Consider the following 17,331-nt stretch of genomic DNA (forward strand, 5'->3'; position numbering starts at 1 on the left):
CCGAGCCCTGAGGTGGAACGACCCCCATGAGACAGACAGAGCTGCGCTCACACACTGACTCCCCGGCTCTCCCAGTACAACTCAGAACCCCCAACCCACAGTGCCCAGTGCTTTATCCTATAGAATCTGTAATGCACGCCCCACGCTACCGGGAGTCCGGGCTCTGAGCCTGAGCTGCCCGCTCTCCTGGGTGGCATCATTCATGATAAAACAGCCAGTCTCCCCCCAGTTCTCAGGATTTAGGGTGTGGCTCTGCCAGCACCGGGCTGGGGTTAGCAGTGGGGAACACAGGTTCCTTCTGTTTGGTAACAAACAGAGAGGCACATGCACAGATGTCCACCTGGCACTGTTTACAACAGGGACACACTGGAAACAGCCCCAGCAGCAGGTGGCCATGCTATAGAATACTTAGCAACAGTCTTTAAAGGCAATGGCTCAGTAATTAACAGTGGAAGTCTTCAGGACATGCTCTGAGGAAAAGAGCAAGCAGCAGAGTGTGGACAAGATGACAGCGTCTGTGTTTCCTCATCATAGAGCAGTGCTTTCTATTCTGGGTGTTTTTTAAAGACAAGGAAAGAGGCCGAGAAGACCCACAGCAAATTGAGAAGAGGAAAGATTATCCCAACGATCGCAGGAGAACTCTGGCCTTATTCTCTCATTTCTATAAGGACAGAGCATCATATGTAACTTATATTCTTAAACACCACTGTAGGAAAGAGAGCACAGGAGGCCACAGGATGAGACACTGACTCACACGCACACTGTTTCCTGCCTCCAAGCCCAGTCCTTTTGGGTTTTTTTTTTTTTACCGAGCAGCCTCTTTTACTTGCTTATGAAACACAAATCTTATGTTTTTATAGGAACAGCTTAAACATTTGATCAAGAGTAAATTAAACACAGACAAATAATTTTAAATGTTAAAATATTTTTACGTCACAGGTAAAGTCATAAATTTGGAAGGCTACCTCACCCACAGACAGACTACCCCCCAGATGATTCTTTTTTTTTTCTTTCAAATCTCACTGGAAAAGGTGCTCCCATAACCCTGTATTGTTAATAAGTTCCAGTGTGAGCACCACTTATAATTGGGTAGTTGGGGATCAAGTGTCTCTCACTCACACACATACAAAACCAATATTATAAACAAGGAAAATAGTCTTCAGGGTACTGGTAAAATTTCAATTTGTTCTGAGATAAAATCTGGGGCAAATATATACCTTGGTTTCTCTGAAAAATAATTTCTGCCATAAAATATACCTTTAATATCACAGAAGTCAATTTCCCTCTAAAATTTCTGGGATAAAACTTGATAAAAAGTGAACATCAATTCCAACATCCAATATGACAAACATCAGTTCCAACATCCACTATGACAAACAAAACCAACTTACTCAGGTTGTGATTGTCCTTTTTTTGTCTCTCTTTAGCCAACGCTCTTGCTTCCGACTCTGTGGGGAAAATACACGCTGTGCACGTGAATGAAGTAATTAGAAACTGGAACTGGTCAAGGCACACGACAATGTGAATACAGAACAGCCCCTTTTTCCAGGAGGCAAACTCATCTGACCTTACTCTTAACAATACTAAAAAGTCTGCATTTTTTTCAGTTGAAATATATATCAAATAAATGCAAACCCGTGGCTTCTACAAAATGGTGAGAGACCAGTCGCCGGGTCACAGCGCAGGCGCACTGGGAACAGAGGCGTAGAGGAGAAAAGCAGCAAGTGCTACAACCTAACATTCCTCCGTCAGGAGTCAGACTGGCTTTCCAGGCAACAGGACTTTGAAGTCTTTCTTTGATGCCTTTATATCACACGCCCTGAAAACTTGCAGCTGGAGAAGCACAGGTTGCACACGGAGTCATTAGATGTATATTATTATATACACTTATATCCATAATTCACAAGCTGAATGAGTGCAACTGGGGAGGGCAGCCCCAACATTTCCAGGGTTTGTTCCTCACATGGAGGGGACAGACAGCTGTTATTTTTGCCCCTCCACCTCAGGATCTTAATTTGTTTTGTTCCCTTTTATTTCTGGGTTCCAGCTGGACCCCACAGTTCTTTGCCTGCCAACTTCAACACACCAGCTGTGGGCCAGCTCTGGTCAAGGCGCCCAGTGGGCTTCTGTGCATTTGCGCTGTGACCACGTCCCCCCACCCTGGCCCGGGGAGGAGGGTTCCCTCTCAAGGTTGGGTACTCATTAGTATTCATCCTTTTTTAGTAGTTCATTGCCTGTACGTGAAGAATATTTTAAACCTCTGTTCAAATCACTGTATGGTTTCATCCTCGTGTTTTCCCACCTAATACAGGTGGGAATACTGGTCTTAGTAAAGACCATCCCTCCCCACCCCTTAGGTCAGATCGCTGACTCCTAAGCCTGCTTGCCTTTGGTGACATCATGCATGCTGCCCCTCTAGCACCCCAACTCCTGTCCATTGGCTCCCTTTCCTGGCATTTTACCCTGTCCTGTCTAGGTAAGTCACTTTTTTAGATGCAAGTGACTTTAGAAGTATACTATCCATTGTATCTGCTTTTTAAAAATGTAATACATTTATACCCTTTCACCCACTTCTTCCACTCCTCACCCCTGCCTTTGTGGTTTTCCCAGGTTTTTGAAGAAACAATCATATACATAATTCAAACTCTACTTCGAACTCAAGTAGTAAGAATTTTAATCATGTCGCTCTAACTATATTTTATTATTTAATAAAGATCTTATTTAGCAATATTTACTAAAACCTCATGGTACTTTTCTTTCCTGTAGGGTACTTACTACTTGGTTGGCCTTTGATGGTTTCTAATGTATTAATTAATTAGTAATCTTTTTTAACCCAAATCAGTGATTTTTTCTTAAATGTTTTTCTCCTGCCACAATTTTCTGAAGTAGTTTTTAAAGATACCAATTGGACAGGGATTTTTTGCACCAAATCTATATTCCATATTCTCAGTCTGTTTACCCAAAACCACAGGATGCAAGGACCAAACAGAAACAGGGGGTGGGGTGAGGGCCATACAAGTTAGCATGGTAGAATGCCAGGCCCATATCCTCACGTTTTAACGGCCGAATGCCTTCCCTAAAGCATTAAGCAAAAGGGAGAAATAGGTAATTTCACACTTGCCTCAGAACAAACAATACCCATCACTCCATTCTGTAATTTATTTTTTACTCTGTGTAATACATCTTTTGCACTTAATACAGCAAAAATAATAGGAGGCGTCTGAAGATGTAAGAAACATATGCTTCCCCATCCCAGCTGCGGGTTTAAGGGTCTGTGGCAGGAAAATTCACACAGGGGCCCTCGGATGCCTCCAGGGGCTTGGCAAGTGACGAACACACCAGACCGGGCAGAAGCATTTACAGTGCTATCTGCTGCCCCCTTCCCGCCCCCACAACAGAGCGGCAGCAGTCACAGATACACATACACGAGGGCTGCCGCAGAGCTGTGGTACAGGGAGCAAAAAAGCCGGGGCTCCCAGTATCTCAAGAAGTACCGGGCACGAGGATTTTCAGGTCAAGTCCTCCATCTTAAAATATTGCTCTAAGTTTTACCTGCTGCATAGATTTTAAAAAGTATGTCTGTGAGTTGGAAACAGACTGGAGGTCACTATTTTGATTACTTTACGCACCAGAAAATGAACAGAAAATCCCTAGTAAGCAGCACATTTGCTAGGTGTTTACCTGTGAGCTCCCTTTTTATGTTGGGAAGGTTGGCTGGACAGGAGTTGCTGACGGTGAGGCCAGGGGGGGGCAGTCCTTGATTGCCATAAAGGTCAATCAGGTTTCCGGAGACAGGTAACTGGAGAGAGAAAAGCAGTAACGGAAATGAGTTGTTGAACGAGCCCTAAGTTATTCAGAAAAAACCCATACCCTATATTAGACTTTATTTAAAATAAATGGTTTGATATAAAAAGTCATTTTTAAATTAGAAAACATGAGCTGTTTGCATTTTCATTCACTCACATGTGCAGTGTCTCCTTGGCTAGTTCCCCTTGCAAGAGGAAGGGACACAGACTCACACCCACAAGCGGTACAGGCCCGGCTGGCAGAGGGTGCCCCGCACAGCTCAGGGCCAGTGGGGTGCTGGCTATTGCTGTAAAATGGGGTTCTATATGGCATGCCTTTCTCACTCAGTCGGGATTTTCACCAAAGCCAATTTTCTTCCTTCCTTTTCTTCCTCTTTCTCTTATTCTCTCTCTCTCTCTCTCTCTCTCTCTCTCTCTCTCTCTCTCTCTCTCTCTCTCTCTCTCACATAAGGAAAAGCAATGAAAAGCATTTACTTATTGGAAAAGAAATGATTTCCTTATTGCTAATAGAAAGCTTTTTTCTTGAAACTGAAATCTTTCACAAAGCCACTAGAGGGAGCTCACAGACTTTAATAAAAGTAAAAAATTGTACTTAAAAAAAAAAAAAGAGAAAAGGAAGTATTTAGCTTTCTTAAGATAGGTTAAAAGCAGTTTTCTCTAGCTCTGAATTGAATATTTTAAAGTAGTAAAAATATTTTTCCCCAACACTGGCGTCCTTTTGTTGTATATACATTTTCCTGTAACTAGTACATGGGAGGAGCTTGATGGGCCTATTTTTGTAGACATAAGAGGTCCAAGACATTGTGCTTTTCCCATTCCCTGAGATAAAATTCTAAGGATTAACTACAGAGATAGTTAAGTGAAACTTCCCATTTTCACCCAATTCCGGTAGCTACTACTACCTGGTGAGACTTTGCCTCCCTCAGCCCTGCCCTTCCTTGATTACATACCTGAGCTGTAAACTTAGACAGCATTCAAACATGATTAAAAAGTTTAGTGACCAAGAGGTATTGAGTAGAATTGTACTGCATATTCTACCTTTCTTCTCTCAAATAGCCACTGACATATAGATGCAAATATCACACAAAGTAAAGATAGAATCAAATGTGTTTCCCCTCATGGGCAGCCACCAGCCATCCATTCCTTTCATGGCTTCTAAACAAATACTCTGTGAACTAAACTCCAGGATCAAGAGAGGGAGAGGGCCTGCACACAGTAAGATCCTTCCTAACGGTATTACGGCGCTAGCTCTGCTACGGTGGGTGGGGGATGAGACGCCACCAGCAGAACAGGGCTCTCTCTTTTCTACTAGGCTGTTGCTCCTTTTTGAAGGACAACACCTCTATCCCATCCCTGAGGCATATAAACGATGCAATGGGATCATGTAAAAAGCTCCTGGACCACATTTTCAAGGCCCTTTAGCTAAGAAAGTGATAAAAGGTGACTAATTATTAGCTATCATTTCACAAAATTGTTTCATTTTAATTAGGTCACCTTCTTAGGGTCAACCTTGCCTTGTGTGTGTTCAGTTTTATTCTTGTCCAGCTTAACACAGCAGAGCAAAAGGTATTCCAATGTCTCAATACCATAGAGTTGGAGCTGAAATTATAGAGCCGCTATGACATTTCATCACCGTCTGGATAACAAAGACTCCTCCCAGCTTCCTGAAATTTCAAATTCAGGGAGAAGTACTGGGTACTATTAAACCAAGAAAATGACTCCAAAATTCAATATAACAAGCTAAATAACTATTCTCGTAGCTCTGGAAATAAATCATATGTATCATGTTTTCAAATGTAACTTGTAAGAAAAACATGCAATTGTGTTATGATGATGATTGATAGGGATTTTAAAATCCTGTCATCAATTCATCTGGGGAGACACCTAACTGACAGCTTCTCCAGGACAAGGACATATTTCCTAACCATTTTCTAAAGGAAGATGGTCTGTGTACATAGACTTAAGTGCAGAATCGCAGAAAGAGGGAGAGACAAGAGGGTGAAAGAATCAAAAACTGGGAACAAGACAGACAGACACAGGAGTGTGGGGTAGAAAATAGGACAAGAGCCACAGAGGCAGAGGGGACAAGGGATGGAAAAGCAAGTAGACAGGCTGGCAGGTGGGGAGACAGAGCCAGACTGGGGAGACCCAGCGAGGACGGGACTGGAGGCTGGAGCGGCATGAACTGGCAGTGACTCCCGGAGGGAGAGGACCTCAAATCTTCAGAGATGCCTCATCTTACCCACCGAGTCAGACAGCGTTACTTCCCATCAGAAAAGCAGCATAGAACCCTCCTCCTGCTTTGGCGGCCTTTCCTATCTTCACAATTACGAGCTGGCAACAGAACCCGGCAGTGTGTTTTGCTGGGGAAAGTTGAATTCTGTGGGGGCTAGTCTGGCCCAGGCACAGAACTAGACAGGCTCTTGTGTGTTATATTACTGATTTTACAGGAGAAAAGCCACAGTTCTAGCTGCCTGCATGGTAGGAGGCCCATGTCCCGCGTTCTTAGCAGCAGTGTGTGTGTGTGTGTGGGGGGGGGGGACGGGGGGAGGGGAAGTCTCAACCTGCTGATATTAATGAGAAGCTGCAGTGTTCAATTAATTTTCAAATGGCCCCAAACAATTCAAAGCCCAGAACAATTCGAAGTATGGAGAGTCAAACTCACAAAGTAATACTGTGGCGACTCCACACCTGGCTTGGGAGCCAGAGACCAGCTCAAGCCGGCATCGGGCATGACTTGCTTTGATACAGAAAACTGTGCGCCGTGTTAATTGCCAACAATTGGCTGGCCATTCATCAGCCTGCAGCTCACATCTAAACACAGGAATCGGAGTGTGGGGCTGAGATGCTCACTCAGTATCTCAAACCAGTGATTTTCCCTCGAAGGGACATATGTCAATATCAAAGGCATTGTTGGCTATCACAACTGGGAGGGGGTGCTATTGACACCTATGGGTGGAGGCCAGGGGTGCTGCTACACATTGTGAAGTCCACAGGACGGCCCACAACCCAGGATCATCCACCTCACATGTTAACAGTGCCAAGGCCAAGAGGCCCTGCCCTAAATGGTGGCGTCTGTTCTTTGTATTAATGGCCGTCATTCGTTGAAGCTACTAAAAGGAAGGTTGATTAAAATGGTACGGCTTTCTAATTGAAAATTAGTCTCCCAGTCGTGCATATTTAAGAAAGGATGCTGTGGTTCCCCTTCTGGATTAGAAAAACTCCCCCATAAACACAGTGAACATCAAAATTAGCTCCAAGCTTTGGAGCTAAGGAAGTAGAGGCATCTTCCAATCCAAGGAGGGGTGTCTGCTGGACTGCCCAGCACCTTCACCTGGTGGACAAGACCTCACGCCCGGCACTGGGGCAGCGGGGAGCACAGCCCCTCGGCAAACATGAAGGTGGACTCACCTGGGGGTGTGACCCAAACTTGGTCTGGATGAGGTTGTTCAATTTTCTGATCCACCAAAAACGATTACTTTTCCAAGTAAATGATCATTGTGAAATATTTCCCTCTGGATAGTCCCCGTCTCTGAGTATCAATTGGGCACTGTTAGCACAGCAAACTGGGACTTCTATTCCTTGTTTCTGATGCCACAAGAGGCCCTTGTGCTCTCAGAAGAGTGGTTTCTGGACTCCAATTCCCTAAGGACAGTTTCCTTTCTGTGTTCCTTCCACTTTGTTTTTTTAATAACTTGAAACAAAGATTTCAAAGAATCAAATAAAAGGGAAAAATGCCTAACATGAAAAACACTGTTTAAACTTCACTGTGGAAAAAATTAAAATGTTAGTAAGTTGTAGTAGCTTTGTTATTTAATTTTGATAACTAAAACTCAAATTTATTAAAAATAAAGGCTTAACTAACATTTAGTGAGCGCATATCAGGGCCAGGGCTGTTCAAATGTTTTTTGTTTTTTTTTTGCAGATGAATTCCTGATTCTACTGTTTAGATGCTGTTTTTATCCCCATTGTCTGGACTAGAAAAGTGAGGCAGAGAAGTCAACTGGCTTGGGAGTATGTGTTGAGTGCAGAGGTGGGCTCAGAGTCTGTGTTTTAAGCCTCTACAACACACTGTCTTAGCAAAATGCTGAAACAGTTTTCTTGTGGGAAGGCTCCATTGGGGCCACATGCCTTTTCCAGGGTGCAAATATAGAAGAGAAATGAACTCCAGGACAGTCAGTGACTTCTGAGGGTGGCAACTGGTTACTATTCCTCTCCTGGCTGGGAATCACTTCAACTCTGCCCAATGGGGTGGGGGGTCCTATCTGGGAACTCTGCTGAGATGCTCCCGCTCCTGACACCCTTCTCCATTCAAGGTCTGCCTGGTGCCCTGTCCGGTGGGTGAGCCCCATTCTCAGAGGGGCACCCCCTCACCTGCATCCAGAGGCCTCGCCCAGTGTGGGCTGGGTATTCGGCATTTAGTGAAGCTAAACCAACCTTCACTTCACTGCAGGAGCAATCAGACAATGAGGGGATATGATCCAATGAGAACAGAATGAGGAGACACATGGATTTAGTCTAAAGCAGAGAAGAAATGGGGTCATGACAACTGTCTCCAGAGGTGCTGTCACGGGACGAGTTCTCCATGAGGTGAGCTGCGGCCCATGTCTGGGATTCCCAGAGACTCACCGTGAGGACCATCAGGGTATCTAAGCATGAGGCTATTCTAACGTGCAGCTGGACATAGTCAGGTGCTCAATAAATACCACCTGAATAAAATACCATCACAATTATTTTATAGTGTAATAAATTACACTTGATAATTAAATATGTTGAATACAACTTGTGTCAATGCTAACTGCTATACATCCTTTATGGGATGACCATGTGAGGGAGACGCAACTATCAGCCCCATTTGACAGAAAGGGAAATGCAGGGCTTCAGGAAGCCAGGTAACGTGCAAGGCCACTCGTTAAATGACAGACTTGGGGTTGGAACCCAGGTCTGATGGAAACCTCCAGCTCCTAGCCATTGTGCATCACTGCTTCCCTGGAGGCGTTAGAAGCTGGATTCTGATTTCCTAGCTGGGGACACAGAGGATGCAATAGAAGGTCAGGGCAAGAGAAGGGTAGCTCAGATGTCCTTTTGTTGAGAAAAACAAAAGCAATGATGATTTTTAAATTATATCAATTCTACAGTCCCCCTGAATGGGCCCAGACATCCACTAGACACCACTGGCAATGGGACCACCTCCCCACCAAAGTTCTTTTGGGATGACTGGGCATGGCTGATGAATGCAGCTGGGCATGGAAAACACTAGAAATATACCCCTGGCCTTGGGTATATTTATAAATTCCCGAAGGCAAGCTCACCTGGGCTTTTGCCTGCCGACAGGTGTGGTCTGCCTCACAGGAGGCACAAAGCTGGAAAGGGAAGGGGTCCCCGGAAGCCAACCGAGGGCTCAGAGAGGACAGCACGTTTGCATGGACACATCTGTCAGGACGGCAGAACGTTTAGTTCTTTCAAAGTCAGGGGGTGAATTTAAATGGGAAGGGGTTGATAAAAACTAAAGATCCTAGAAGAGGCTTGAGATTTCAAGGGGTGTCCTCACCCCTCCAGACATCAGGTAAATGAACTTGTTGGAAAAGAAAAGAAAATGCTAACTATAAAAATGTAGCTTACTGCAATGTAGGCGTAAATTACTACGTTATCATACTCCCTGGCCAAGATAACTTATTATAGGAATTTAGTTTGTAAAAATTCGTTTATTGTAGTTAAAAAAATCACATAAAATATACCATCTTAACCATGTTTAAGCATACAGTTCAGTGGGTTAAGTATATTCACATTGTTGTGAAACATCTCCAGAGCTTTTTCATCTGGCAAATCTGAAACTGCACCCCTCAACCAATGACTCCCCTTCACCCCTATGCAAGTTTGCATTTATGCTAGTTATTAAGGACTATGCTAGCGCGTGGCATTGCTCCCGTGGAAAGCAACAGGACTGGCTGGGCACACACAGACTACTGCGGAGCCGACTGCCACGCCACGCTTCCTAACCCTGTGACGGCAGCAATGATAACCCCACCTGACTAACAACTCGCAGAATAACTACAAGGACAAAACACACCTGCAATGAGACTGGCAAAGAGTAACGTAAGACACAAATGTAAGGAGCGAAATACAATGAATAACACAGGTAAGGCTCCAAATTATAGGAAGCAGTAACACTTATAAGAGCAAATAGTTCTACTTTTTAAAAATTTACTAAAATAGAAATAAATTTTGCTGCTGATGGTAATCTGACTGTCCCCCTATCACCTGTGAATAGCAAGATGCTGCCTTACAGACTGCATTATTTCTTCAGGCTAGACCCCTGCTGGGTGCAGCAGCCCACCGGCCAGGGCAGCGTGCGCTCAGCGGGAGAAGGACGTCAGGGGGACACGAAGGCCTGCCGTCCGACTGAAAGTGGACCTGGACTCCAGGAAAGTGGAGTGTTGTTAAATTAACTTTTGATGTCCCAGTCACTTCTTTGTGATCCTGAGATGATTCTCTGTTTTATTATTAATACATTTCTTGATGAATCACTTCCAAAGATAAACTAAAAGTTCTGGAAAAGGAAGAGAACACTCAAAATAGCCCAAGGTTTTCCTTAAAGAAAAGTCATCAATACCGTATTTGCCATTTGCAAGGCAGGATCCATCAAGCTCAGGATTTCTTCATTATAACTTGATTCTAGGCTAATGATGTCATCGATAACATCATCCATCTGCAGGAAAAAGGGCAATGGGAGAGAGAGGTAAGCAAAAACCATGCAAAGCAACCCAAAAAGAGATCAAGCTCTTTTCTTACCCAAAGCAATAACGATCTTTAGGGTCTAAGAACTGTCCTCTTTCTCCAAAAATGTGAGCATGACTAAGGCCACCAGCACGCACAGGTGGCAGGGATGGCGCTGTGCTCAGGGATTCTCACTGGCTAAGATTGACCTTCCACAGTAGCCCAAACGGGGACGGTGCTATTATTACAGTTGTTTTCCAGGTGGGATAAACGAGAAGCAACTACCCCAAAGTCACTCATGCAAGGCTCAGTGTCCCAGGTTGAACCCAGGCTCTCAACTGCAGTGGTATTACACTTCCCAGGCCCTCCCTGGAGGAGGGAGACATGGCGGGCAGTCCAGCCCTTCGCTCCCATCAGGGCGTGGGGCATGGCTCTCGGCCCTGGCAGCCTGCACTGATCTCACAGTGACTTGTAAAGTAAGTTTCTTCTTGAAAAACTGCCGTGTGCTCGGTTCTCCCCGGGGACTCCCCAGGAGAAGGTTATCATCACAGCCCTGGAGCGGACATTCCCACCGGACAATTTTATTCCTAAAGTATCAAAGCACCAGCTGTGATGGTAAACAATAGCGATTACGTGCGCATCGCAGCAGCTGCAAGACAAGTCAACGAAAACATTTCTCCAAACACCTTATGTACATGGGCTAGTTGTGTGTGTGTGTGTGTGTGCGCGCGCGCACACACGTGTACACACACACACACACACGCAACACAGGTTTGGATCTTAAGAGTCCTTCATAAGCACACGACGAAATCTCAGGACTCAGAGACATGTTCCTGTGGGTCCTTTTTTTTTTTTTTTTTTTTTTGCCACTTCCAATTAAACAGGACGGGCTCCAGTATCATGGGACTTGTTGGAACTTTTGTTCTCCCTCTTTCTGTACTGGAGGCAAAGCCCCCGATCTTTAACGCTTCAGTGGGCCTATCTGTAAAATGGGTTAATAATGCTCACTGCCTTATTGGATTCTTATAAGGTTTCAGAATAAATCATGCAAAGTGCTCACAATTCCTGAGAACAGTGATTGAAAGTCAGTTTTGAATAATTGCCAGCATACTGTTTATTAGGTTCCATCTCTAGGTATACCAGTTTTATTTGTTTTGTTTGTTTTTAAGAGATAATTTTCTAATTATGCTAGTGAACAGGCAAATGGGTCAAGGGACTTAAAGAAACCTTTCTTTGTAAATTTTTATTTTGTTTTCACTATAAAAATTAGAGGACCTGGTGTGCTAAAGTTTTTAAATAATTTTTTCTTTTATGAAAAAAGTAATGCAAGCTGATAACAGAAAACATAAAAAAGTAATAATTTTTGTGGCTTATTATTTTGCTTTCTCTTATACATCTATACACACATTTTAAATATATAACTATATCAATAAATGAATGTAGCATAATTTATCTACCCATTAAGTAGACTGTCATAGAACCTTTAATTACTTGGGAAAATATCCATGAAATATTATTAAATTAATAGTTTTAGAATATATGCTCCATGAGATTCCATTTTACAAAACAATATATGATAATATATGAACCTATTACAAATAATAGCCTATCAAAATGGCTACCCTACACATTTGCATAATGTACACTGATGCTGGTATCTAAATGAATTAAAGCATTTTAATTTTGTTTATTGATCTTTATGTATTATAAGCACTATTTAATTACTTAAAGCAACTTAGGGAAAATGCATTTTAAGTTTACTCTCCTTAGTAATTATTTAATCTTGAGACGCTATGAAGAAAATGGCTCTATCCATAGCTTTTTATCTTTAAAACTAAATCAGTAAAAGGACTAAAGGAAAATTCACTTTTTCTAATGGAAGAGTAACAACAAATGGTACAGAGTGTACAGACCCTGACCTCACGAAGCCCAGAGCTCTAGGGCACTTCTCATCATAACAAGTAAAATAGCCGAACGGTTTTCACAAACGACAATTAGTAGATATTTGAGTCCCATGGGATACGCAGTACTGTGTAAAAAATGGGAAACAGTGTATATGATATAGTCAACTCTGAAGACTCACAGTGAACATGAGAACTGAAAAGGCTCTCACTATTCCTAAAGAAAAAACAAACAAAAACCTGCATAATTGTATTTATTTATATAAAATTCTCTTTTTTGGACCACAGCATATTCCCTACCCCCTTTGCCACTTGCAATAACACTTGTTAGTATCCTGTAGAGCAGCCCAACCGGAGTAGAAATTAGAGAAGTGACTGCATGACAGGTGAAGTGGTTACATCTGCGGTCAGGGAAGCATTCAGAAACATGGACATGCGGGGGTGTCTTAAAGGATAAGTAAGGATCTGGTACAACCCAGAGAGAAAAGGAGTCTTGACAAAATTTAAGAGCATGTGTGAATGCCCTGAGTTGTGAAACAAAATGGAATATAATGGAGTGAGTAGGAGTGGTATGAGTTCAAACGGAAATAAAAGGGATAATACATAAATAAACAAACAAATAAAAAAAATCAATTGGGGGGCCCTTAGGCATCAGGATGGGGTGATCAGCCACGAATTCCAATCCTCATTCCCAAGTGTTCCATCCTGGGCCCCAAGCCCCTCAGTACCTGCATGCAGGACGCTCGGGAGTGTGTGTTCATTGTTGGGCATTCACTCTCCGCCCTGTTTTGTTCTTCAAACTTATAAAATCCCTGCAAAAACACAAGCGAAATCAGCCCATGACTTGGGTTTGCAAATGACCCTTCAACCACATGTTCACATGAGGCTGATTGTGCAGCAACAAGATGAACTAAGTTTTCAAACAAAGGTGAATCTGAGCAAGAAATGAAATAATGAAAAAAGAACTTGCATCAAATCAGCCTGTTAGATGACAAATATGGGCAGAGAAAATAGGACAGTTGGTTTGGGCAATGGGGAAAAGACTTGGTTCCTTTAGAAATTAAAATTAAGCAAACTTCATAAAAGTCACTTTGGAGTTTCGGAGTACAAAGAAACTCCATTAAAATGAGGCTCATCACCTCATAATTTGGAAATGACAGACATTAAGTCACAACTCTCCTCTCGGATTTCTGAGGCCACGATTCTGAGGCCACGATTAGCGTCAGGTGTGTCTGAGTCTTGTCTCCAATCAGCCTTTACAAAAGCAGGTTGGATGGGCAGCAGCTTTTATGATAAAACGGAATTTATCCAGCAATTAAACACTTGCCTCTCTGTTAGATTCTCGTGTGCTGTATTATTCAAATCCATCCACACACATTCTGTCCTTTTTTCTCCACTCAGAGAGAAATACAAGCGGAACTTCTAAACCGCCTGTCCCACACCTTGTCTATTTTTGCTTTTCCTTTTCCACCTTCCCTCTCCTCTCTCTCCGCACTTTCACTGCTTTGTAAATGGAAAGGCATTGAAGAGAAGAGAACCCTGAGCAGAGGCAGCGGAAATGGGGCGGGGAGCGGCCAGGTCTCCACCTGTGCCATCGCCCAAAACGCAGCGAGGCTGCGAAGGGCTGGGCGCTGGGCAACCTGGGACAAGGCCGGTGAACGCAGCCGTGCCGATAGACCACAGTCCACAGTCAAGTGCAGGAACAATATCCAACAGACAGTCATTTAGTGTAAGAAAACAGGAGAGGGAAGAGACATGAATTACCTCTTTTTCACAGTTGGAGTTAAGTGTGAGCATAGCCATGGGGCTGTTGGGTGCGCTGCTCCCCGGCACTGGTGGCATGACATGATCGCCAGGCTGGTTTGGACATGGCAAGCTCAGGACTTGGTTGGCATGTTTATTTGCTAAAGTGGTAGAAAGGTACTGCTTTACCTGCTGCCTTTGGGCTTGCTGTATGTGGTACTTGGTGGGGTTTTCGAGGTGGGTCTGCACCTGAACATAGCCGCGGAGGGAAGAGAAGACAGCGCTGTTATTTGTGAGTTCGGACAGCTCTTGTTTCAGGCACAGACATGAGACGTGCCAGTCCACCGACAGAATCAAGACCAGTCCATGTTGCATACCAGGCACTGTGCTCATGGGTTTTTATATCACTGAATTCAAAGCCTCACTCTTAGGACTTGGGCTCACACTTTGCCTGTTTTGTTTCTCAGGGAACGAATGGTATTATCTCTGTAAACCTGGCCCTTCTTCTCATGTCGAACTAAAAATATGCAACTAACTGTATGGCAAAAATTTCCCCAACACACCTGAACGCGTTTATTAAGATCAACACAATAGAAGGAGCACAGCATAACTCAATTTATTTCACTTTCCTTGTCAAACAGAACAGCTTCTTGTTTTGTTTTGTTTAAATTCCATAAGAAACACCTGTAAAATGGTTATTGAAAATAAACAAAAACGTGCTGATGATTAAAGCAGGTGTTGGGGATTAATTCCTCCACTTTCATTGGACACAATTAGTCAACATCTTAATTAAGATTGTGAACGCAACCGAAAAAGCAAATGCCCATTAAGCAGCTTCTTTCAAAGCATTAACACTTATATGTGTTTTTAAACACATGAGTATTAAGGTACCAGGATATCTGTCCTCCTTTCTTATTTCTCATAAGTATTAATACAGAATTAAAAATGCTTTTTTAAAAATCAGTGATACTCAAAATCACTTTCCCTTGATGAACATAATTTACTCTTATGAGCTAAGCACAGCCAAGCACTGGGGGGAAAGCCTGCTAATATTTACTTTGTTTAAAAATAAAATTGAATTACTTCTTACAATAAATAGCACCAAACTACAATTATTTCTACAATTGAAAATAGTGTCTATTGCATAACGTGAAAGGCGAATTACTCAATGTACTGCATTATATCTCAGAGACTGAATAGGAAGAATGAAGCTCACCTGATAGTGATTATATTCTAGCATTTCCAGCATAACAACGGCTAGGTGGCCCCACTCCAACGAGAAACGGTAGGCTATTCACTCCCTCTACTTTCTGCAGTTCCGATCGGACTGACTGGCATAGAGAAGGCACTACACACAAGGTGTCCTGAGGCACCGCCGGAAACTGTGACAGCAGCCCTGCTTATAATAACCTCAGCTAATTAGTTATGCATGTGAAAGCCCGTTCACACAAGGGTTGTTGTTATTTTTTCTGGAAGCAGTACAAGCTTGGTCTTAAATACTGATATAAATGTCCCCCCTTGGCTTGACGTCATGCTTTTTTTCATAAATATAAAAGAACCTTTTAAAGTGAAGAGCTATCAAAGTCAAACTCAGTGTCAGATCAAGGCCGCTTCACTATTCATCTTTAGTTCCAGTAGGATTAATAGACAATGGTATTTCTCTTCCAGCCGTAGGTCAGAGCTCTGCCCCCTTCGGATAACACACTGGCTGGAAGCTGCTGCTACACATGACGTTTCCTAATGGCCAAGCAGCCGCCACTCTGACTGCAGGACAGAGGTCCTTCTCGAGTGGAGGAGTCTGTGCTGAACCTGCAGGCCTGTCAGCCTCACCTGCATCTGTCTCCACGTGCATCTCACCACTAGCTGGACAGATGTGTAGCCTCCCTCCTGACCGCGCATCAGGAAGAGGGGAGCGCTCCTAAGTAAAACAGAACGTGTGCGCTTGTGCACACACGCACTGAATGTACCTTTATGTGGAAGTATATTTAAGAGGGATAAATGTCTCCCCAATTTAACCCTCAAATTAGCAAGCATGAAAATTTACTAAAGATCTTTCAATATAATTCTTGGGGCTAAAGGAGAACAAGATTTATCATATATACAACTGATGCATTTATATATTTACTCATTTATTCATTCTATTACTCATTGATATTATATGCTAAACACTGTACACAGCATAGAATATACATTGTGAACAAAGAGATGGTTGCCAACTTATGAAACTTATGGTCTGGAGTGAGGCAAAGGAAGAAAAAAGGCTAACAAATATACATCTAAAACTATGATAAGATTAATATTCACTGGTGAATTGGGAGCTATTTTAAGCATAAAAATCTGAAATTCAATAATTCTGTCCACATGCCCAGGATAATGAAGCCCTTTAGATTATAGTCTCCAATGGTTTCAGATGACTGATCTGATGTGCACCAGAGGTTCGAAGACACTCAAAGTTCCAGAAAGCGCCTTGACACGGGAATAATGAGGACAACAGACATTACTAAAATAAACATAAATGAGGCCAGTGAGTGCAAAGTGCTTATCTCACTATTACACTTAGAAAAGAAAAGGCTGCATATTTAAAAATAAATGGCAATTCACTGGCAGATCCTCATTCTTTACTGAATCAGACTTTGTGCTTTAGTAAGGAGAGAGGCCACGTGATCTCCATTTAGCTTTGCCAGTGAGGTCTGCACTACATCCGCGGTGACCGGAGCGGGATGTCAGTGCCTTTTTAGGTTTCAGTTAAGTTGAGAACAGATTGGCTATAAACACTACGCAGTAGATATATCATCTCCAGCCATTTCCAATCCAAACACCTGGGACAGGAACCATGACTGAGGTTCATGAGCTATGGGGCGTAATAGGGAATGGTGAGGTCTGTGGCAAACTAGGGGATGCACACTTCACGTAAAGGAACGGCTGACTGGTGGCATGGGAATAGCGGCCAGTAGAGCTAGATCTTCCACTTCTTCAATTGAGCTGGCAGACTGAACTTTTTTGAGTAACATTTCCCAGATTAAAAAAATGACACCCAATTGTTTGATTGTTCACATTGTCCAAATCAAACTCAGCTCACAAGTGACTGTTCATGAGAACACCCTTCATATCCACGTTCCCTGGGGGTGGCCCCAGTTCTGGGAAGTAGTCCCTCTTCTGAGAAC

The 17,331-nt window shown here is 43.1% G+C and overlaps 1 protein-coding gene across 8 annotated transcripts in view; it reads right to left on the minus strand.

Moving 5' to 3' along the window:
* MITF (melanocyte inducing transcription factor) overlaps positions 1-17,331 on the minus strand; it is a 250,391-nt gene that overhangs the window by 18,745 nt on the left and 214,315 nt on the right. For 3 of the 8 annotated variants that reach the window (XM_059662987.1, XM_059662989.1, XM_059662986.1), the window contains 5 exons: positions 14,189-14,416; positions 13,153-13,236; positions 10,420-10,515; positions 3,682-3,799; positions 1,392-1,448 (listed from right to left, as the gene is read on the minus strand). In XM_059662987.1, the coding sequence (XP_059518970.1) occupies positions 1,392-1,448; positions 3,682-3,799; positions 10,420-10,515; positions 13,153-13,236; positions 14,189-14,416 (583 nt within the window). Of the gene's footprint in view, positions 1-1,391; positions 1,467-3,681; positions 3,800-10,419; positions 10,516-13,152; positions 13,237-14,188; positions 14,417-17,331 lie in introns of all 8 variants that reach the window. The other 5 variants (XM_059662985.1, XM_059662988.1, XM_059662984.1 and 2 more) reach the window with 3 other exon arrangements.

The sequence above is a fragment of the Myotis daubentonii genome, chromosome 14 (assembly GCF_963259705.1).
Source record: "Myotis daubentonii chromosome 14, mMyoDau2.1, whole genome shotgun sequence".
Lineage (NCBI taxonomy): Eukaryota > Metazoa > Chordata > Mammalia > Chiroptera > Vespertilionidae > Myotis > Myotis daubentonii.